The sequence below is a fragment of the Anser brachyrhynchus genome, assembly GCF_964034855.1.
Source record: "Anser brachyrhynchus genome assembly, chromosome: 5".
In the NCBI taxonomy this organism is placed as follows: domain Eukaryota; kingdom Metazoa; phylum Chordata; class Aves; order Anseriformes; family Anatidae; genus Anser; species Anser brachyrhynchus.
The window spans coordinates 22,483,107-22,505,909 of record NC_137699.1 but is presented as its reverse complement, the minus strand read 5'-3'; the positions used below and the strand labels follow the sequence as shown (position 1 = coordinate 22,505,909).

At 38.9% G+C, this 22,803-nt stretch overlaps 1 protein-coding gene across 6 annotated transcripts in view; it reads right to left on the bottom strand.

Annotated features, from left to right (window-relative positions):
- Positions 1-22,444, bottom strand: part of PRKD1 (protein kinase D1) — a 131,566-nt gene extending 109,122 nt beyond the window's left edge. The window contains exons 1-5 of one of the 6 annotated variants that reach the window (XM_080592748.1): positions 21,727-21,839; positions 9,334-9,379; positions 8,665-8,756; positions 6,918-6,965; positions 6,193-6,280 (exon numbers count right to left, since the gene is read on the bottom strand). In XM_080592748.1, coding sequence (XP_080448874.1) covers positions 6,193-6,276 — 84 coding nt within the window. In that variant the 5' untranslated portion in view covers positions 6,277-6,280; positions 6,918-6,965; positions 8,665-8,756; positions 9,334-9,379; positions 21,727-21,839. Of the gene's footprint in view, positions 1-6,192; positions 6,281-6,917; positions 6,966-8,664; positions 8,757-9,333; positions 9,380-21,726 lie in introns of all 6 variants that reach the window. The other 5 variants (XM_080592749.1, XM_080592750.1, XM_080592751.1 and 2 more) reach the window with 5 other exon arrangements.
- Positions 22,445-22,803: the final 359 nt, after the last annotated feature.

Here is a 22,803-nt window from a genome sequence, read left to right as displayed (position 1 = left end):
GAGCAATAAGGAAGTTAGTTACCTTGTTTATGATCAGTAAAAGAATTGTTCTAAAAATAATGATGTACTTAAGACATACAGTCAAACCACTGAAAGGTTTTGTTTTACAGCTTCAAACTGTAACTAAACTAGAAGTACAGCATTTTCTAAATCAGCCTAAACCAAATTTGCTTTCTGTGCAATGAAGATTAAAATACAATATACATTCTGAACTAAAAATTACATGCAGCATTTTCTTACACAGTTCTTAGCATATTATTTCTGAGTTTAATTATATCTTGTATATTCCCTCAAACAATATTTAGTCTTGTAAAGTAAAATTACAATTTACAATTACGTATTTTTTAAAAGTTATGAGTAAAAATGCAACTGATATTCTTTTGCTATGCTGCTCCACAGTTTGAATTTTAAACATTTCTTGACCTAAACTGATTTAATAAAGTGAACCTTTAATTTTGTTCCATAATTTTTCTTCTACAATCCCTTCTTCGTAAACATTACAATGTAAACAAACCAATAAGCTCCAAAAACCTACATCAAAACTAGATCTGTATTTCTCTAGTTTAAAAATTGCCCTTCTTCTCCATTACAACATTAAGGAATTCCCCAAACTTAATACGTTCCTGGCTATTTTTCCCCATCCAGCTCCCTACTTTTTCCTGTAATTTACCTATTTCAACTGTATCAGTCACTCAACTGACTGATTTCTCCTTCCATGGCTGCACAGCTTCTGCTTCACTATTACTCCAAGAAGGTCACGGCAAGTTGTAATTCTTTTTTTAATTGGAGAGAGAAAAAAAAAAAAAGGGTGCAATCAGAAATGATTAGAACCCTAGTTCAGATTCCCTCCACATTTCATGAGGCAAAGACAGACCAAATTAGGTTTAGTATATGATGAGCAAAAGCACACCTCTTCAGCTGCAGCTCTTTTTCACAGGCATTCATGCATACTTAATATCATAAAAAGGAAATGCTAGAGCTGAAGACAACTTCAGAGTATGTTTTTTTTTGTTCAAACATTTACTATTATGAGAGCAAATAACATGACAGTCTTAAATTTACATTCCACTACTATAACTGTAAGTGTCCCATATATTGAAACACGAACCAATTTGCCCTGTTAAAGCACTGCAATTTTCTGCACATTTTTAGACACGCCAATCAAGTTGGATCAGAAGACTCTGGCAAACCATTCCATCTCATTGATTTAAATCAGAAGTATTTTCCAACCTTTGAAAAGGTAACCTCACAAATACTGACAACTTAATTCTTTATTTTTAACTGAAATGCAGTATCTCTTCTAACGTGCAGTATCACTGTACTTTCTGCTTTAATGCTAAACTTAAACCATCAAGACTTGCTCAAGTTGGAGACTTCATAAATAACTCCATAAAAATCATGGCTATGCTTTTCTAACTTTTGTCAGAAATTGAGGAAAGTGAGACCACTCAGGATCACAAAGAGAAGCATTTGACAATTTCAGAATGTAGATGTCAAGTTGTATTATTCCCAAACCATTGCCTTGTTTACTTAACAATTCACACAGAGAATATTATTGATGGGTTAGAAGTCATCACACAAACTTCTTCATATGGTATAGAAATCAATAGGTTACTAAAAATTACACTTTTTGATTTTGGTTAGGAAGGGTCACCTTTTTATATATATATATACTTATAGAAAAAAATATTTTCATATACATATATATTTTCCAGATCTACCTATGGATTTTTGCTAGTAAGTCCTAATTATGTTTACGAGAGAGAAAGAAAGAAAGAAAGAGACCTCTTTATACAGTTTGTAGAAACTACCATTGCAAAAACTAAGCAAAATTCACATATTTTTATGTTTAGTTATTTTTGGTACAGACTACAACTGATTTCCACTTGAAGCAGGAAAGTTAATCTACTAATCTAGTCTTTTAGATGATCCATAGTTTCACTCACATCCATAATGTAGTGGAAACTTACATGGACAAATATAAGTTCATACAATGTTCATCATCTTCATCTTTCTTACATTTTTAGACTTTTTTCTTGATTAATATTTTCTTGATCAATTAGGGTTAAAACATAGCTTTTTATTTTTCTTTAAAAAAAGAAAGGGGTCAGCAAGGCCACAGTGAGGGTTTAAAAACTGTAACATATATTCAGTAGTAAAAGTAATGCACGATAAACAGCTCATTTATTTTCTACCAGTAACAATCTAATATGTAAGAAAGTAAAGTACATCTGTAACTTTTAAATCTTGAAGTGGGGCCAGGAAAGTGGAAAATGGAAGACGAGAAAATTTCATTTTTGAAGTTATACTGCAACATAACTTTATAAACACATTTAAATTCATCATTTGAATTTATAAGACATAGTTGATGGCTTCAACATAACTACACCCAAGATGCCGTCAGATCTGTGATTCACTTGTAGCAATACATTTTAAAAATGGTTGGAGAATGAACTGATTCACTGTAAGAACTTTTAACAAAAATACAGCAGAGCACGCATTTCTAAGCTTTATGCTTTTTTACATACTATTCACTTACATTTTGAATATTCTTCTATTCTCTGGATAAAATCATTACATGCAGATCACGTATTCATTCCCCCCAGAAACAGTCTGATTAATTTTTAAAGCACCATTTTGTCATTAGTTATGGATTTGACAGAAGCAGAGACAGCTGAGGCACGTTACTGTAGTTTCAGAAAGCAGTGGGTGGAAGACAAACACTCTGAAACTCTGGGACATAAGTCAGTCTGCACACATGGTAGTAGAAATGTGAAAATAAATACAGGTAAAGTGTTGGAAAGAGATAATTCATATTTATTCTTCCCCCCAAAGAAAAAGATAACAAATATTCACAAAGTTGAATAACCCCTTCCAAATCATGTTCTTGCTTCTACAGCTTCTAGCTGAAATTAGTATTTGTACTAGCAATAGTAGCTCACCTACCTAGCTCTACTACAAACTGGCACATACTTGAAGATGTAGAGTAAATTCCGTGAATTTCCCTTCTTGTATTTAACAAAGATTAGTTGATCATTACCTAGAAACATGGGCAACAGTTGCCAACATGCTGTTCACTTTTAGTAACACTGCTAATCAAGGAAGTCTCCAATGACCATTTAGCTTTTTCCATGCAATTGCTGCCTGCAGCCTTCCTGGTCTGACTGCGCTGGATCCCATTTGCATTTGGAAGCCCAGGACCTGGCTAGTACTTTGAAACCACACAGGAATCCTTCACATCATATGTAACCCAAATAATCAAAATTTGACAGCAAATACACTAGTAGTGGAAAAACGTATCAAAGTAGGCTCCTTCTTCTTTTAATCTTCTGTTCAATTTGTTATTATCAATTTATATACATTGATAAGATGAACCTGAGCCTTCTGTTTTGCAAGCTGAGGGTGGTCAAACACTGGAACACGCTTCAGAGAGGTGGTTGATGTCCCGTGCCTGCCCACATTGAAGAGGCATTTGGATAATGCTCTCAATGATTTAACTTTTGGTTGGCCCTGAAGCAGTCAGGTAGTTGGTCTAGTTGATCTTTGAAGGTCCATCCAGCTGAAGTATTCTATTCCAAACAGCTCTGGCTTTCTCAACCTTTCCTCGGGGGAAAGATGCTCCAGTCCCTTAATCATCTTAGTGGCTCTTCATTGGATTCTCTGCAGTAGCTCCAGGTCTCTCTTGTATTGAGGAGCACAGAACTTGTATGGCCTCACAGTGCTGAACAGAGGGGAAGGATCACCTGCTTGACCTGTTGACAACACTCCTCCTAATGCAGCCCAGGATACTACCAGCCTTTTTTGCAGTGAGGGGACATTGCTGGCTCATCACCATTTAACAAAGTGAGGAGGTACTGACAAAACTCCACAGTAAAGATTAAACACACAGCAACATGTACAAAATCCTAAGGACAGAGAGATGGCTTACTCACAGTAACATTACAGGAGGAAAACAGTTTGGAGAGCTCACGAAACAGCTTAATACATTGTTAATACACCGGAGAATAAACTAAAGGATGTGGATGTTTTAATGGGCAATTAAGACTTAATTAGCTTGTAAAATGGCTTACATGACTATTAAAAATTAGCTGTATAAGTTTTTTTAAATAGCCGGCAGAGTAATTCAAAGCACAGAACTTTGATCTCATAGGGATTTGTGGAAGACGTACAGCAGGACCCAAACTCACACATCTAGATTAGTTGCTTGGTGTACTGAAGGTATTTCTTCAGGTAAAAATGTGCCCTGCATCCACTGTTGGGGTGGATGCACAACACACTGAAATACATCACTGGTACATTCAGCACAGCTTCCCCTTCAGTGGAACCAAAGCTGAACTCCTGCACAGGAGCACCTCATTTGCAAGGCAGACAGAAGTATCTACCCCAGAAAGAAAATGCATCTTCTCAATGCCCTCCGAGCCGTATGCTCCCTGTGCACGCACACAAGTCTGTCTGCACAGAAGTCTGCTCTGCATAACTCACAGACGTGGTACACACCTAAGACTGACACCTGGTGCAAACTTCCCACAGGTGACAAATATGCAATGTAAACATCTACTACTAGAACTGTAACAGACTGCACAAAAAATCCCGTTCCTTTTCTTTTTGAATTATACTAGTCACTAAGGCACAAAATTGTCCCTCAAGTTCTTGGAATGCATTGGTAAATATTTTTGGAAGGTGAAGAAAGTAGTAAAAGGCTCTTCAAATTCTAAACACAACCAATACAAAGGAAAATACTGGGAATAAGAAGGTGAAAAGCTCTTTGACTAAGAGCAACCACAGCATGGTAAGATTCATATTCCTCAGCAAAGACAGGAAGGAGAAGAACAAAATGAAAGCAATGGCCCTGCAGACCTCAGTAATCTCAAAGTTGCAAAAGGTCTCCGAACCCAAACTGGCAGTTCATTAAAAAGTAACAAAACAGGCAGAAGAGAAAGAATACAAAAATTCTGAACTGGGCAAATCATGTGTTTTTGATTGACCTCAATCATGAAAGCTTTCAGAAGTAGAAACTTAAAGCACAAGAGACTGCATTAGTAAAAAGTGTCAACAATAACAAGTAATAATTTCACTACAATTGTAGTCTTAAGACACACAACAAAAGAGTTTGCCTGCTACATGTTGCGGAGATCAATGATATGAAACACGTTGAACTTTCAAATGCTTTTTTTCATCAAACTTCATTAAAAACACCACCAGAGAACAAAGATGACTAACCCAGACTGGACAAAAAGAAATCAGAGTACTCACACTAATGTTTTCAACAAAGACCAACTCTAAAAAACTTCATCTAGTGTATTTTAAAATAATTCAAAGCAATTCTGGCATTTTCAAATTGCATTTGAAAACTCGTGGATGAATGCAGTAAAGGAAGGACTTGAATGAAAGCCTATTAGACATAAAAATCAGGGGAAAAGAAAGGAGTGTGGGAATTATAGACTGGTCAGCTAAACTTTCATCCTAAAGGTATTGTCTATTAATTATTAGACATTCTTCAAAGCAAAATTGGTATTACTTGGCTGAAATTGTCTTAAAATGAAGACAAAACTGATTGGATAACTAGACCCAGACCCAAGGAGGGCTTAGCACTGTCAGAAAGCATGGACATGCGGAAGGAGGATGAGAAGGGCACGTTCCAAAGGGGAGCCTGGTCTCAGTCAACTTCTTTATAATGATGTCATTGATTATCTGGATAATAAAAAAATCTTACAAAATTTTCATTACTATATGAAACTGAGACAGACAGCACATGCATGAGACACAGGGCTGAAATTCAAAAACATCTCCAAAAAAAACAGAGAAGCAACCTGAAGAAAAGAGGATGAAGTTTTAGAGGCATGTGTTACTGGAGACATGGTTTGGGAAAAGTAAGCATGGAGAACAACCAGTTAACTAACACTTTTCAGAAAAGGATTCAGGGGTTACATGCTGAATATGAATGAATGCAAAGTTTGAAAAGATCAGGAATAATGGTAGGAAAACTGATACTGCTCTAAAAAACATTTCTTGACATCTCATGCCACCTCTAAAAGAATCATTAAAGAAATAGATGCAAGCTCATGTCTGGAGGACAACTATTATGTTAGCTTATTCACATAGGCTTGTTAAACAAAGTTCTTAATCCCATACTCAGTGGCAGACTGGCAAACCAAATTACACAAATGAGAGTTTTTGCATGGAAACAGGTACCTCCAGAAATCTATTAAGTACCGCTTGGCAGTTCATAGCTCGTGAAGTCAGATGATTCCATCTCAATTTTGGCCTTTGCTTCATTTACCTGCCAAGTATGAAAGGTTATTTGGTTAGTTCATTGAGTGGGGCTGGGGGAGCCAGGGAGGGTTATCACTGACTCTGTAATCTATTTGATTTATTCAACACATGGGCCAACTGACAAACTCTTTCTCTCTGAACATTTGTTTCCAAGTTAAAAGGAAAAAAGAACATTCCACCCAAACTGGCATGGTAAATGCTGCATCTACAAAAGATCTTTACAGTTGTGATGTTTGGAGAAGTCTCTACTTCTTTGCATAGACTTGTGAAGAAAAAGCACTGCTATCACAGAAAATTTCAGATGTTTAAGATTTTACAACCTGAGAAAGCAATACTTGGTGTCCAAGTGGAAGACATTGCATTGGACTTGTTAAAAAAAAAAAAGGCACAAATCTCTTGCACTACTGAGTTACTGAGGTCTGCAAAAAAAACTCTTAGTTTGATGGTAAAAAATATTTGTTGATATACATTAACACAAAAAACATCCAGGAAATTTTGACTTTCATCAGAACTTTTAATATTTAAAAATCGAAACCAAAAAACATGGTTTACTTTTTAGATTTATTTTCTGTACGATCAAAGCTGATTTTCCATCATATAATAAAGTTCAATTCCACACAACACCGTAAATCTCTCTCTCTCACCTTAGAATAGTTCCAGCTGACAGATGCTACAGTGCATATCAGTACATACTAGGAAGACAGAAATATATTCATGCTTATATCATTCTTTTATAACGACATTTTTCTGAGTTCATATCTAACACATCACTAGCCAAACCCTCTTCCCGCAGGCATATTTTCTTCTGAATGCTAAAGTATTAGGAACAAATTAGGCCTACAGGTTAAATGTTAAAGTTTGTTTGTTTGCTGGTTTTTTTTGCTTTATTTTTTTTTTTTTTTTTACTTTTTTAAGGACAGCATCATCTGAGGGTCCTCCTCCCACTGGAGTTTAAGACTATGTCATACAGGACATTTTTCTTGGCATGTCTTATCTTTTACTACATGAAAGAGCATCTAGCCAATGGAAGAGGCAAATATCTTCAACTAGCAATCATAAAAAAAAATCTCATCTCAAAAGATGATATGTCAGCTAAAGTCATGTCCAATCTCAACATGATAGTGTGATTCTGTGATGTCTTAAGAAGTATAAGGATTTTTCTTAAGTTTTTTTTTTTTTTTTTTTTTTTTTTAAGTATTTGGCATCAACACAAATGAAACTGTACTATTAAAAACAAACTAAGCAACAAGGTGGAACTGCTAACAACAACTAAACTTTGTTGCAGCTATATCATTAGGCTAAAACTGGCATCTAGAAGTGTAGACAGACTTGTAAAAATGTAAAAAATAAAACTGATGTCCTTACTTTTTGCATTTTTAACAAACTTCCATGAGCAAATAAAGCACAAGAAGGACAGAAATATAGTTGTGCTTATTTTTCCTTTATCAAATAAAGTTTCTAGAAAGGATTTTAAAATGTTTCCTCTAACCATAACAAATTGATTCTGCTGGGTCTTCTATACAGTTTTGGATGTTAGTGAAAAGTTCCAAAAGCCAAATGTTCCAAAAGCAAAAGACAGCAAAGCAGCTTCATTTTTCAGGCTGAGACATCTCAAATTCATTCTCTCAATGCTAGCAGTCCCTTTTTCATTGAGCTGCTTTAGGGTAACAGACATTATGGCCAATCCATACCGCCAGGCAGGAGTGCTCCAAGGTGCACAAGGATCCTCTTAGAGCACAGCCCACATCACCAGGCCTCCAGGAGGACAGCCAGAGAACCCCCTCTGCATCTTAAGTTGGGAAGGATTACAAGTCTAGCACAGACGAAACCAATGTGAATACAGCTTTTACAATCTCCGTATAACATCAGCTGCAAGTTACACACTTTTAATACACTCCAAAATGTTTTCCACATGTACTTCAACCATTTTCTGCCCCTTGTTCTCTCCCTAACAACATTTAGCCAGTCTGCATAAAGCAATGTTATGCAATGCAAATTTAGGAAAATAGTAGGAAGTCATTGGCAATTTGTTTTAGCAATCTGACATAATGTAATTGCCCATCTTTATTTAGGCAATATTGTTTACCTCAATCAAAATGTTTTAGAGGGTACTGTCATTAGTCATTTTGATTGACTACTCTGAAAAGTCACACTAACTTTGAAAAAACATGCACCAGTGATCTTTAAGAACCTAAATTTTCTGTTTTCATTAACATAAGTGTTTTATACTAATGACCATTCAGGTAAAAGAATACAGCAACTGCAGCACATGCTTCAGACCATGTTTTCGTTATTGTAAGGATTTCAAAACAAAATACATGTATATTCAGACCATAATACATTGTACACAGATAACTTGTATATGTTTTCAATTAGCTGCCCTTCACTTACTGTCCAGCTTCCCCCTCTGAAGTCACTAGGCACCTTCAGTACCTAGTTTCCAGAAAAACATCTGCTTGCAGTTTTCCTTCATCTACTCATTACTGTGTGATTAAAAAAAAAAAGTTGTCACAGTATCTCAATGACATGAATTTGCAAGAACAGAAATTGAATCTTTCACTATGAATATTCTTCTGCATGAATATTGGAAGGTTCCTTTTTCAGTGTTATAGCCCTGCATCTGCCTACATTCCCATTATGTAAACCCCATTTTCCAAGCAATAAGAGAAAATGAATTCCAGAATGCAATCTAAAAGAAAAAAAACATACTCACTTAAACATTGTATTTCAAAAACAATTCAATTAATTTCTTAGAAGAAATACAGAAGAATCAACCTAGTTAGTATTTTACATATCTGAGTTTCCCTGTGAATTTCAGTATACGTGATTTTTTTCCACAATATCCACAACAGTCCAAGTGTATAAGTGTATAATGTATATATGTGTACAGTTGTCCTCATATATAAATAACACTGCACAAAATACAAAACTATCACTTTATAAAATAAGAGAATTAAAAATAAGTGGGAGTACTCTATTGTTCTGTACACCAGCCGAACTATCTCTCTCCAACATGAATTCTCTGCAATTTAATAACACACGAGCTCACAGACAGCCTACCTTCAGTCAGGTTACTTGGCTTCTTATTCTACCCAGATGTTGGTCCCTGAAAAATATAAGAACTTCAATATTCTTTGATCTTTCTAGTCTTCCATCAAATGCAACTGAATCCAGACAATAGAAAAAAAAATATTTCAGAGGTGACAGAAGAATAAACATGTAAAGTCTTAGAGACAGAAAACCAAGATCTAGTTTCCTTCAACAGCACCCACTCTGTCAGCCTGTCATTTGTTCCCATTCCCTCCCTCACTGACCTTTCAGAGCAGCTGTGCCCTAAAGTGGATCGGATAACAAGTACAGGAAAAGTTAAACGCATACTAAGTGTTATAGGTGTACCATTCCATTCAAAAGAGAAACCATGTTCTGAGCACCCAAACATTAACAAACTGAGCAATTATTCTAATCACTTATTTGTGAAATTAAAAAAAAAAAAATGAAGAAAAATGAATGAGAAACTGAATCATGCTTGAATTAGATTGCTTGAAAAGATTGTTCTTAGTACATATAGTTAAACAGAAGCTCTGACTTACTAAACAGGAAAATTTTTGCTTTTGCATTTGTAAATACCAAAAATGGAAAGCAGTACAGAACACTACAGTAACCTCTGGGAATGGAATTATCTCACAAATAAAAGATTACTTATTTTTTTACTCTTTTGTTTAACTTTTTGTCCTCCTCATGTTATATTAAAACACAAGCAAGAACATACAAATAACTTACTTAACAGCAATTTTATTTCTAGCTTTTCCCTTGAGAATTAGAAGATAAAATTTTAGAAGCATCCATACATTTGAATGAAATAACCACGATTAAGTGAAAAAATACCATTTTCCTTCCAAAGGAGAAAGAAGAATGAAATGACATAATAAAATAAAGCACACAAGGCAGACTGCCACTATTTGCAGCTTAATGGAAGATCAATATAAAGTAGATGAAAGACTCTGATGTGAATCTGCAAGCTGTGGTCCTTGTTGTTACCACCTAAGAAATCCCAAAGGAGGAGTGAATCTATGCTAAGCAGAGAATGTAAGTTGTACTTAATAATAGAAGAAGCTTTTTTCAATTTTCACCACATGGAACTGCAGAATCATTGACGTTGCAAGAGACTTTGGGAAGCCACCTAGTCAAAGTATGGTCAATAACGAATTTAGATCAATTAAAAAGCTCTAAATTAGAAAACTAAAGCTGTCTAGGTCCAAAGACATCATAAGTGTATTTGTAATTATCATGAGGTTCAGACTCTGTTTTTTAAAAAACACTCATCTCATCCCATTGTGTATCGGTACTCATGTAAGTGACATTCAAACAATGTTCATTTTTGACTGAAACACACTGGGGAAAAAAGGGTGCGATGATCATGCCACACCAGTGAAAGATTTTGAGGCACTCCTATTTAAAAGATGGAAATTAGGTTTCACAAAGGGCAAGTCAAAGCTTTTCTCATTACATAATGATTTTTGTTGTTTTCAGAACCTCCCTTTTGCACTACTAAATAAGAAATCAGGTTTTTGATTATTAATGTTACCATTTTTTTCCTCTAATAGCAAAAAAAGAAGCTTCCTAAATTAAAGGAAACATGTAGGTTCATTCATCAACACCGGATGAGAATGAGACACACCCACTATTTTAGGGAGAGTCTTGAGGGTGTATTTCCCTCAAATCTTTTTGAGAGGCATCTCCAAACGCACATCCTAACAAGTTTTTACATATTGTTTATTTACCTCTCAAATATAGAAACAAACACTTGCAGGCTTTTTAAGCTGAATCTGTGAAGTTTTTTGCTCTTAGGCCACCTAAGAAACAAATGATTTTCAGTAGCTTTAAAAAGTTTAGAAATTCTTGTTTCACAGTTTACTCTTCAAAGGGGGTTCATCCTTATTCTCTTACCTAGGTTATATCCAAAAATTAAACTTACCCAACTCAGTAAAAGTGACATTTTTTTTTCTTTTGTAACAGCATCAAGAACTTATTTCTGGGTAAGCCAGGATATTAAACAAAATTACGTGACCACAGTTTGAAATATGAACTGTATGCTGCATTGAATGTTACCAAAATATTAATATTCTTACATTTAAGTATATAATTGCACATACCGTTATGTGAAATCCGTGAACGCATAGCATGCTTAAAATACATTAAACTATCAGCAGCCAAATTTTAGCTTAGACTGTACGCCCTTAGTTTACTCAATAGCTGTCTATCAGTCCAGGATATTAACTTTAGTGTGACCATTCGATAAGAGCCCGTAACGAAGCATAGGAAATATGAAGAAAGGTGGAAAAAGGAACAAGTTACACAAAAAAAGTACTCAGTAGCTTTAGTTTTGACTTCACTTCTAAGCCTGAATAGCAAGGTAGTGTCTAAATAATGCATCTTTTTCCTGTGGAACATCTCTAACACGTACATGTCCTCCCTGCAAAGACAGATAAACCAAGCATGTCCTCATTCACTTTCCAAGCGGAATAATCTCTTTCATTCTTGAAAAATTACACATTGTTCCACTTAAACAATCTTTGCAGCAGATGGGTGTATTATTTCATTCTATCATTCCTTCCTTTCATCTCTGCACAGACAACCTTCACCACCCCATGAGGACAGATAACCCAAGCAGGACCCTCCCCTACATAACACTGTCGGGCTTTGTTGTTGTTTCTAACCTGTAAGATTTCAGGTCTTTATTTCATTTTGAAAAGGCTGACATTTTGCCAACCATTTCTGCTAATCACAGTTTTCCATGAGGAACTTCTGTGCTTTCGCTGACAGCCTACGATGAATTTCTCTCAGGGCTGTCTTCAGAGATACTGCTGATAAGCTGTGGCTTTTAATGTTGAGACATCATTCCATGTGGTCTAAGATGTGGTGTTTTAACCAGCTGTCTAGTACACCTTGACTGCAAAGTACAGATGGCAGGAACTTTATCCTGTGTACAATACAGCATATAATAAGGCTCTATCATATACTAATCTACTAATCTAATAAGGCTACATAGCATCTATGAGGGATCAATACAACAAGGGTACACACGCAAGCTTAAAGATTCAAAAGCACTGTTAGAAATATTTTTCCAGCTGCTTTCTACCTCGTCTTTTGTATGTATATTTAACTATCAGCCACAACTTCCCATTTTGCGCTATGCTTCCCTTTTTAAATAAACTAGGTGATACAAAACAGCACGGTGACTGCCTTAATGTACCTCCTTAATAGCTATATTCTCAAAGATCCTTATTACCTGTTACTGTCTTATAAGCATACTACTATCAGAATTTATGTTTTTAGTTTTTGAATATTCCATTCAGACAAGCAAGAAACCACAGATACAGCACAAAGCATGAAGAAGAAAAAAAAAAAGCAGACTTATTAAGCCACATATAAGCTGGGCCAGCTCCTTAATAAACTTTATCTGTGTCTTCAGCTGTGGCGGGGGAATGCTGCCACTTTAATTTGAATATTCGTTTAATTATTGATTGTGGTGAGCTGCACACTCTCAAAACCACAGAAACATTGCAGCCTTCAGGAGTCACCTGGTCTGACTTCCCACTTACAGCAGGACTATCTCCAACGCAAGGTTTTGTTTACCCAAGTCCAAAAGTGAAGGATGATGTTTCCACATTCTTTCTGGGTACCTGCTCTAGTCCTCCACTCTTTCAAACCCTAATTTGCAGTCACTGTCCTTTGTTTCACCCTCTGTCACTAGCTAAAAATTGAGCTTTATCACCTGTGTAACTCCCCTTGAAGTGCTTATGTAGTTCCCTCCAAGAACCTGTTCACCACGCAGAACCCCCAAGGTACTGTGATACTTGCCAAATAACATAAATCAAATGGAAGGAAGGAGGAGGAGGTTTACGTTGGATGATCAGTTAAACACTGGCATTAGTTGATAGGTTTGAAACTGTGCCATTCTCTGGGTAAGATTCAGTCTGCATGAAAACAAAACGCATGATCAGATCATAAACATGGGTTAAAGACAGACTAGACATATGTTTCTAGGTATAGAGACAAATATTTGTTTTCCAAATTGTTTGATTTTACCAGACTGGAAACTGTGTCAATAAACCATACTGTCTTCCTTATCAGTTGAGTTTCCTTCATCCCACACACTGTCATCCCATGGATCAACACCACTATTTAAGAAGTTTAGATCATATAAACAACCCTCTGTGGCCCATGGATTCTACAGGGTTTTCAGGACTGTTTCAGTTTGAATACAGATTCTAGCCTACCATTCATGAATTGCATAAGGACATACGCTACATACTTTTTGGAGCCTCAGATTATCGTACGCTTTTACCAGTATGGTCGACATATATACAAACAAATGACTAACATAACAGGATTTCATAGGTGGTAGGAAAAAGATAAAGCAATAGAACCACTGAAGTTGCTGTTTTTAAGGATAAATGTATTTTAGAGAAATTGCCTCATAGCCAGAATGTTGCTCCCTGTCGCAGCTTTTGCGACTGACAAGATGCTAACAAACGCTATTTCTAACGCTCAAGAAAAAAGTATTCTCAAGGTTGACCTTTTTTTTAAAAAAAAAAAAACTTGGAAAAAATAGAATATGCTTTCAGACTGCACGGGACACATTCAGATATGGTTCTTTTGAAGTATACAAGATAAAGGTTTATAACTGGCAACTGTGGTTCTGGTTAGCACCTTCAGTTCACGTACCTTGTGCTTAAAATTACAGTGGAAAGACCTTTTTATGCTAACCGCTAACGAAAGCCTCTAAAAAGACTCTTTACTCCTCTTAGGAAGCAGCCAAGATCCAGATTAGATGAAGTATATTCAGGTTTCCTACTTTAACCAAAAAAAAAAGTACTGATCAAATTAACATGTGATGTTCTAGCTTTAATGTCATTGCAGTTTCTGAGCTGATTCTGACTGCAGCATAGGCGCAGACAGCTGACTGTCTCTACAAGGAGACACTATGACAATACACTATACCATGGTACAAGAAGTGAAAGTTTACATCTTGACTAAGTTTTCCTCAGTTAAAGAAGAAAACGGAATTACAAGGAACAATCTAAAGGAAGCCACATATTCATGGAGGAAGAGAAAGTAAAACACAATGTTATACACTGAAATGTATGTCTACCTTCATGAGTATGCATATATCCCTGTAGTATGTTCAGATTCATTTCTGGATTATAACGTAATACACTATACTACCTTTCTAAATTTTTACATGTTTTTCCAGCAGATAAAACTAGAGGAGGATTTAAAAGAAAAAATGTGCCTCATGAAGTAGCTGACTTGAAGCACACGCTTCAAGGTTTTGTACTTAAAAAATTTAAGAACAGATGTGTACAAGTTATTTTAATCCTACATGTTATTTTTTGAGTGACATGAAATTTGTCATTATTTCAGATTGTTGCATGAATAGGAATATTTAAAAGGAAAAAGTCCTAAAAAGCAAGAGATCACACAGTGTTACTAATAGTTCTTTACTAGGAAAAAGAAAGGTAAAAGAAAGCCTTTGAAAGAAACCTGTTTTGGTTTCCAAAATCCTGGATGTTCACAGGGACTCCAAAAGACAGAAGGATGCAAACACAGGTGAGGTCCAGGCAGAGCACTGTGATGTTCATGCAGGGCATCCGTGCTGAGCCTGGTGAGGGCCCCGCCAGCCAAGCAGAGCAAGGCACTGCATCGAAAGCCTCCTCACACAACACTGTACATTGAGTGTATCAGGCACGGAAAACCAAATCACTGTCAAAGATGACGTAAAAGGCATCTCAAAGAGGAGAGTGTTTTTTATTCTCATATAGCACAAATACTTATAGAGCTAACGAGACAGGATAGCTAAACTCAGTAGCTTTTCCAGCAGAACCTCTACGATCAAACCTCTGTAGAAGATATTCAAGTCTGACGCTGAAAATGAAACAGGTACTGTTTACTGGAACACACCCTAAGGCAGATGTCAGTTCCATCCCAAAACAGATAAGCTGGTATCACGCAAGAAGCACATAGGAGCTCCAAAAGACAGTTTGAAAGAGCAGCTCTCCTCCGAGCAGCAAGAGCCAAATACAAGTCAAACGCCTACACTGACCCCGCTGAAGATGCCAGGCAATACAGCCAGACCATTGTACGATGAGGATTAATCAGAAAGGCAGAAACAAGATGTTTTCCAACAGGTGCAGAGCATTTAGAAGTCTGCACAGGGTAGCTAAAATGAATTCACCTATGCTTTGGATAAACACTTGGGATGAGATTTAATATATATACTAAATTGCACCTGCGTAACTCTAGCTACGTTACATAATGTCAACATAAACCTGCCAGATGTCCAACAGACACCAAAGTCAAGAAGTCAATGATGACCTACGATATGTACAAAAGTAATTAAAAAACTACAAATAAGGCATGTACTTATCACAGGTTGCTTGAAACAGATGATTAAACTCTTGGTCTCGCTGTACTTAATTTTGCCTTATAAGCTATATTTTTTAATTACACATAGCCCTATATTAAAAATTCCAGGGACGTCCTTAAAATAATTCCTATCGCAGATTCACTAAAAAAAAATAATAAAAAAAGCTAATGTAAATTTGGCAAAAGTTTTTAATCAAAATAGATTCATATACAGGAAAACATTAAGAAACTAAAAGTAACAATATGCAGATTTCAAGAAGTCTGCTCGTTTCCTTGCAGGTAACCACTGCGTAACACACGTGGTAACCATACAGCCAGATTTCTCCCAACAGGGGAAAAAAGCCTAGACAAGAAGAAAAACTAGTTTTGGATGTTTATGAGGCATTTCCAGAAATCATGGAAAAATACCCATGGACAAAGTCTGCACATGGACTTGGCACATACTGATGCACCATACATACTGCACAACACAGATAACCTGCATATAAACAGTAAATCCTCTGCATCTTCAGGACGTACTGGGCATTCACAGGTCACCCATGTGGCTCGTGCCCAGTAAGCCTGGTATCAGACAGACCGACCGACCCCTGGTACTTCACGTTCACTAAGCACATCATACAGCGTATGCACCTCTGTCTGGAAAATGCTGCAACTTCAGGAATAAATTCTGTTCTTTCTCTGGCAATTGAGCTTCATCTCATCAGCAATGAGAAGCATCTCATCTGCTTACTCATCTTATAGTTTTTAAAATCATTATGGAAATTATGTGTTTCCTGGAGGAAGCATCATTAGGACTACCACAACAGCAACACAGAACTCCTTTTATAATTCCTTTAAAAATGAAAATGTCAACTGCTTTGGTTACAAGCCAGTGTTCTGTCCAAAGCTCGATCTTATTTCTTATTCTATGAGAATTCATTTGATAGCCTTTAATCTTTGGCAAGGAATTTCTCAAACGGTCTAGATAACTCAGTGGCATTAGACCAACTTTCCTCATCCAAATCCCTGACATGTTAGATAACAAAGTTAGCATTTCTTTAAAAAAAAAAAAAAAAAACAGTTTCTTTAAACAAATTCAGACTGATTCCCTTTCATCAGTTATCCTTTTCCTGGCATTTTCTCACACATTCTCCAAATGTAATTTTAATGATCTACAAACTAACATTGCGTACACTGACTTACAGTTTCCAGGGTGGAGAATAATAAATGTAAAGTCAATAAAAGATTGAGCAGCAAACATCAAAAGTCTCACTTTAGTTTATAAGGGTGAGATTAGAAAAGTACTTTCACTTTGAAATATGTTTACATGCATAATGACAAGGCACGTCACATTCCTGAAATGAAATTGAACAACTTTGTTTCTTTGCAGGCAGAAAGCATTCAGTTTAGAGAAATCACAAGAAGTTGAACATTTTGTTATCAGTGTACATCAGGCAAAAACTCCTAGAGAATGTAGCTTTAACAGATAAACACACATCTGTACTAACTGTCCCCAAACATACAAAGGATGTGACTACAGCCAAATATGTAGTGAATATACGAAACGTCTGCATGCGCGTGTTGAGTCAACAGTATACAGGTTTTGGTCAGAGTGGGAAAAAACCTTTCACAGTTCCTCTGTCTATCCTGAAGGAAAAAATCTTTCTTTCTTTCTTTCTAGTATACTATTTATTGTGAGTCCCCGACCCACTCCAAAGGAAATTATTTTATTATTATCAGGCCCTTGTTTATTTTAAGAGAGTTTGTAGACTTAGGGGGAAAAACAACAACAAAAACCTTCATCCATATAAACAATATCCATATGTTTTTCATGGCTGCTTGAAACCCTGGCAGAAAAGGTTAAGAATATTTTCAAAACAATCTTCAGAAAAGCTCCTTTCTTCACTAAGACCACAGGTTTAAAGATTCTGGCCGGGGAGGGATGTGGCAAAAAAAAAAAACAACAACCATACATCTAAGCTTACATTTGTTTTCCTGTTTAATTTATTTCAGAATAAGTTGGATTTCCTTTATCAAGGTCAACCAGGAGCACAATCCGATATGTACCTGCTCCCAAATGTAAATATATTTGGTTTCAATTCTTCGTAAGGACAATACTTTATAAAAAGCTTGTGGTTTGACTTCTGACTATTCTCTTACTTTAAACACTGAATACCTTATGTGAAGATGAATCTGGGTACAGTATTCCCCTTGCAGTATACCACTTGAACCATCCTTTTATTTTTCTTTTTGTCCTTCCCCATTCCTGAAATGGCCTACTTTTTATTATTACTGTTTTTATTTGTTGCAAAGTTTCAGAATTAACCAAACCAGGGAACCACCTACAACAGTACTTTTATAAACAGTCTGAAACATGCACAGCCAATGATCAAATTTTGTTTCCATTTTGGATCAAATTGTTTCCTCTATGTTTGTTTTAAGAGAAAACACAAAAAACAGAAGAATACTTATACCGGCCTAGCTGTGTTCATATTCAAACTGTCTCAAGTTTCTAAAGCTTATAAGGTAGCAACCCACAGACCATCAGCCATGCAGATCTCAAAAAAAAAAAAAAAAACCAACTTTGCCAAACAACTTTGTAGCACATATTTACTTAAGAACTCAAAGTTTTCAAAAGTTGGCAATGCCACTACAGTAACCCAACACATTGCATGTGAGTCACTGAAGGTGACAAAGAATTTCAGCAAACAGAAAATATAAACTTTCCTCTTTGTATTAATAGTGTAGGAAATTTTATGCAAGTTCTTTTCTCTTTTGCTAATAACTTTAAATAAAAAGTCTTTGATAACATGACCATTCTGGACAACTACAAATATGCTGTGCTCCTACATCGTGTGCTCTGCCCTGGATAAGTGGTTCTACTGTGTGCAGTTAACCCAAAAAGGGCAATAATTCAAACTATTTATCTTCAGAAAACAAAGATTGTATTTTACAATATTCTCCTACTGATCCTGTGGGGGAGTCAGCCTAGAGGTCAAACACTGACACACATTTTTCAGTTTATTCTCATTTCTTGTTAGCCACATTTTTAAATGTTAAAATTCCCTCTCAGCCAAAGAACAAGTAACCCCACATGAACTAGTCTCAAGGTTTTCACATCACTGATTCTAAGAAAGACAAACAAACACAGACTCAAAGGAACCAACTGTAGTTTAGTTGTCTTTAAACAAATTTAAATGTGTTTGGATTTATGCCTGAAACTAGCAAATACCATTTCATCTTTAGAATTGTTATGAAAATTTCTATATAACTATCTCAGGACGATAGATGCAATTTCTTCCTGAAGGAATGTGGCTCATGGATAACGGAAGAAAAACAGACTCTTTGTTCATTCCATTTTTCACACCATGTATCAGATAATAAATACAATTATATTCTCTACCAAAAGTAGCAAGCCTAACCTTTGTACTTCAGATGCTGTTTAAAATCCACTAGTGTAAATGTATGCAAAAAAAATGCTTATTTCAAAATATAGACATATACTATACATAGCAAAACTTATATTTGTGCACACCTATGTACAGTATATATTATTTATATATAAAACCACCATATAGATGTATCTACGTATGGTGGTTTCCTACATATTTACATACACATGCATTCATCAACCCATATACGCATACACACCCTACAAATTCACACCCCACTGAAGCTTACGTATGCTCCACTATGCACGCTCTGAGAAGCTTAGTTCAATTTCATATAAATTCCGCACGCTAAGCACTAAGTTCACTTAGCTGATAAATCTGTGCAGACTAAGGGTCATAAATATCTTCACTCAGGTATACCCACATTACCATGGGAGAGGCTCTCTATAAACAGATCATCTGACACTGATACTAAAGGGAAGCTGGCACAATCCTATAAATAAAGTTACATGCAAGAGGATTGCTTGAATGTTTAACAGTATAACCACAAAGACAGAGCTGATATTAGCAGTCTAACAGGAAAGCTAAAGAGAAAAAACAAAGTCACTTCTTCTCATCTTGATACACCGCTTAAACAGTCCAGACCAAACAGTGACTTTGGGACAAAATAGGTACCTGGCAGGCACCACCTACCTACTTTACAAACCCACGGAAACTTGGAAATAGTGTGAGATTTCACTGAGATATTCTTTACGGTATTGTCTCCTGCTTAACTGTGATAAGCAAATCGATCTTTCCCATAAGATCACGAGCAAGCAGTGCTTCAAATAACTTCAGGGAAAGAAAAAAAAATCATGAATCTCTAACACACAGAAAGAGTTACCTTATAAAAAATATGTGGTATCTTGAAGTGTGGTGTTGTTAGGGTTTTTTTTGTGTTTTTTTTTTTTTTTTTTTAAGAAGGCCCTCTCTTTCTTCCAATTTTCCCTTTCTTTGAGTCACTTTCTTCTCACCAGCCTTGCAAAAGCAGTAATTAAAGCTCTGAGAAACTGTGCCTAGAAGAAAGTTCCTCGTTCAGGTGTGTTCTATAGAAAAGCAGCTAAATGATTTTCTCTTTTTTATTGTCAGTAAACAAATTAATGCGCTCGACATTTTTATGTCAGTACTTACTCAGATAAGCCTGACTCTTGGAGGAAAAGCCAACGCATTTAGTTTTCTTTAGACAATACTACATTGTTAGGAAATTAGGAAATTGTTAGGAAGTATGAAAGATTAGACTCAAGCTTACTGTAAACCCATGTAATGAATAAGCTACTCAAGCACAAATACATAAACAATGCATGCAACAATCTTGATATGTTTCCATTACTGCTAGCATAATAACACATGAATGGCAAAATATTAAAAGTATTTAAGTTGTGCCTGACGTATATGACCAAGCAACAAAGTTTTGGCCCAGCTCTGAAAGCAAATATGGCGATGTTAAAAAAAAAAAAAAAGTATGTCTTTCTTCAGAATTTAATTTAGCAAAGCAGGTAGCCAAGCACCTCAACCTGCAACTGAGACATAAAAGTTAGAAGTTAAGATATGTATTGCGTACTTTTTTGAAAATATGTAATTAGTTGCTCTTCAAAATAGGGAAAACTAACTTTTTGCGTGAAGTTCAGGTGACGGGCTCTCTACGAACAAACCTAAAACTTTAAAAAATAAAATACCCTGTTTGAAGTTATTTTACATCAGTGAAAACAAGGGGAGGAACAAAAACAAACAAAAAATATTTTTTTCCATTGTAACTATCCAGGATATCTGGCTTTCGGTTGGTTGGGGTTTTTTTGGTTTTGTTTTCTTCTGTAACGCTCCCTTCGGTCCCTCGCACGAGAACCACCGGGAGAGTAAAACTTCAACGCACATCGCTCCTGTTAACACAGAGAAGCGGGGAACGGCCGAGGCCAGCGGAGGCTCGGGGCAGATGCCAGCCTCCGGCCCCAGAGGAGCAGCAGCAGCAAGTGCCTCCCTGCCTCCCTCCCTGCCTGCCTGCCTGCCTGCCTCCGCTCCCCGCCTCCCCCAGAGCGACCCCGCCGCGGTGCGGCGCGCCCCGGCCTCCTGCGGCGCGGCGGCCACCTGCCAGCACCGGGCTCCCCGCGGCGCCGGCCTCTACCGGAGCCCCCGGCCCCGTCCCGCTGGTGCCCCCGCCCGGAGCGGGGCGCGGGGCTGCTCGCGCCGCTCTGGACGCTAGGCTGTTTTTTTCCTTGTTGGGGTTGGGTTGTTGTTTTCTCTTTCCTTCTTTCTCTTCTTTTTTTTTTTTTGAGTGGAAAGTTTCCTCTTCCAGCGGAGGCTGGGACGAGGCGCAAGGCGCCCTCGCGGCTGACAGGTTTCTGCCCGCCCCCGGCGGGGGGCTGTTTTGAGCCGCAGCCCTGAGCGCGGCGACAAGCGGCGCCACCGAGATGGGCGCCGAGCATCCCGCCCGGCACCGGGGGCCGCGGAGGCAGAGCGGGGGCCCGGCGAGGAGCCGGGGCAGGCGGCGGCGGAGGAGGAGGAGGAGACGCCGGGAAGTTGCCGCGGGTGCCCCGGAGCCGAGCCCAGCCCCGCCGGCAGAGGAAAGTTCGCAGCCACCAGCGGCGCCCGGGGGCTCCCCTCGGGGCTCTCTCCTTACCTTCTGGTCGACGATGGAGCAAGCCATTTCCCGGACGTGGGCGAGGCTGAAGTCCCCCGAGGAGTCCTGCAGCAGCAGCACCGGCTCCCGGCTCAGCCCGATCTGGAGGTGGAAGGCGACGCCGCCGCCGCCGGCAGCAGCAGCCCCCGGCGGCGGCAGCGGGCTGGGCGGCCGGAGCAGCGGAGGGGCGCTCATCGGGAACTGCCCGCCGGAGGAGACGGAGACGGAGGAGCCCGGGGAAGGAGGGGAGAGAGGCGGGCGCCGCGGCGAAAAGTTTGGCGGCCGCCCCGGAGGCGCCGCTCGAGTTCCCCCGCGAAGTTTCAGGGAAGTCCCCGCCGCCCTGCCGCTCCCGGGTGAAAATGGCGGGGGGTGGGGGGCGGAGGTCCGGGGAGGATGCAGACAGGAAAAGGCGGTGAGAGAGGCGCGCAGGGCGAGGGGGGAGCCGGGCCCAGCGCCGCCGCCACCGCCGCCGAGGTGGTGCCGCCGCTCCGGCTGCTGGCGCTGTGCGCGGCGCGGGGGCGGGACGGGCCGCGCCCTCCGCCGGGACGGGCCGAGCCGAGCCGAGCCGGGACGGGCCGGGCCCGGCCCCGCCGCCACCACACGGCGGCCGCGTCCCGACAGGCGCCGGGCCCCACTCCGCAGCCCCCGCCGGCAGCCGGCGAGTGCCCCCGCGACGGGGCGGCGTCGCCTCGGCCCGCCGAGCCCGGGCTCCCCACCCGCCCCCGTCAGTGGGGAGCCCCCCCTGTCCCGTTCGCCCCGTCGGATAAAAGCTTAAAGCTGCCCGAGGCGCCCCACCGGGCTTCACCCGGTGTGGGGGGAGCACGGGGGGCTCGGGGGGCAGGACGGGGACAGGATCGGGGCAGCAGAGCCCCCCCAGGGCAGGAAGGGGGGGACAGATTGCCCCCTCTCTTCCCTGACATCGCTCCCAGGTTCAGCTGCTGTCAGGGCTGAGGGGGCTCCCTGACGCCTCAACCCGGGACGAGTCCTTCCTCCCAGCTTTCACAGTAAGTCCCGTCCGTTTGCAGAAGTAGCACCGGTATCAGACAACATGTAATCTTAAAAAATATCCCTAATCTC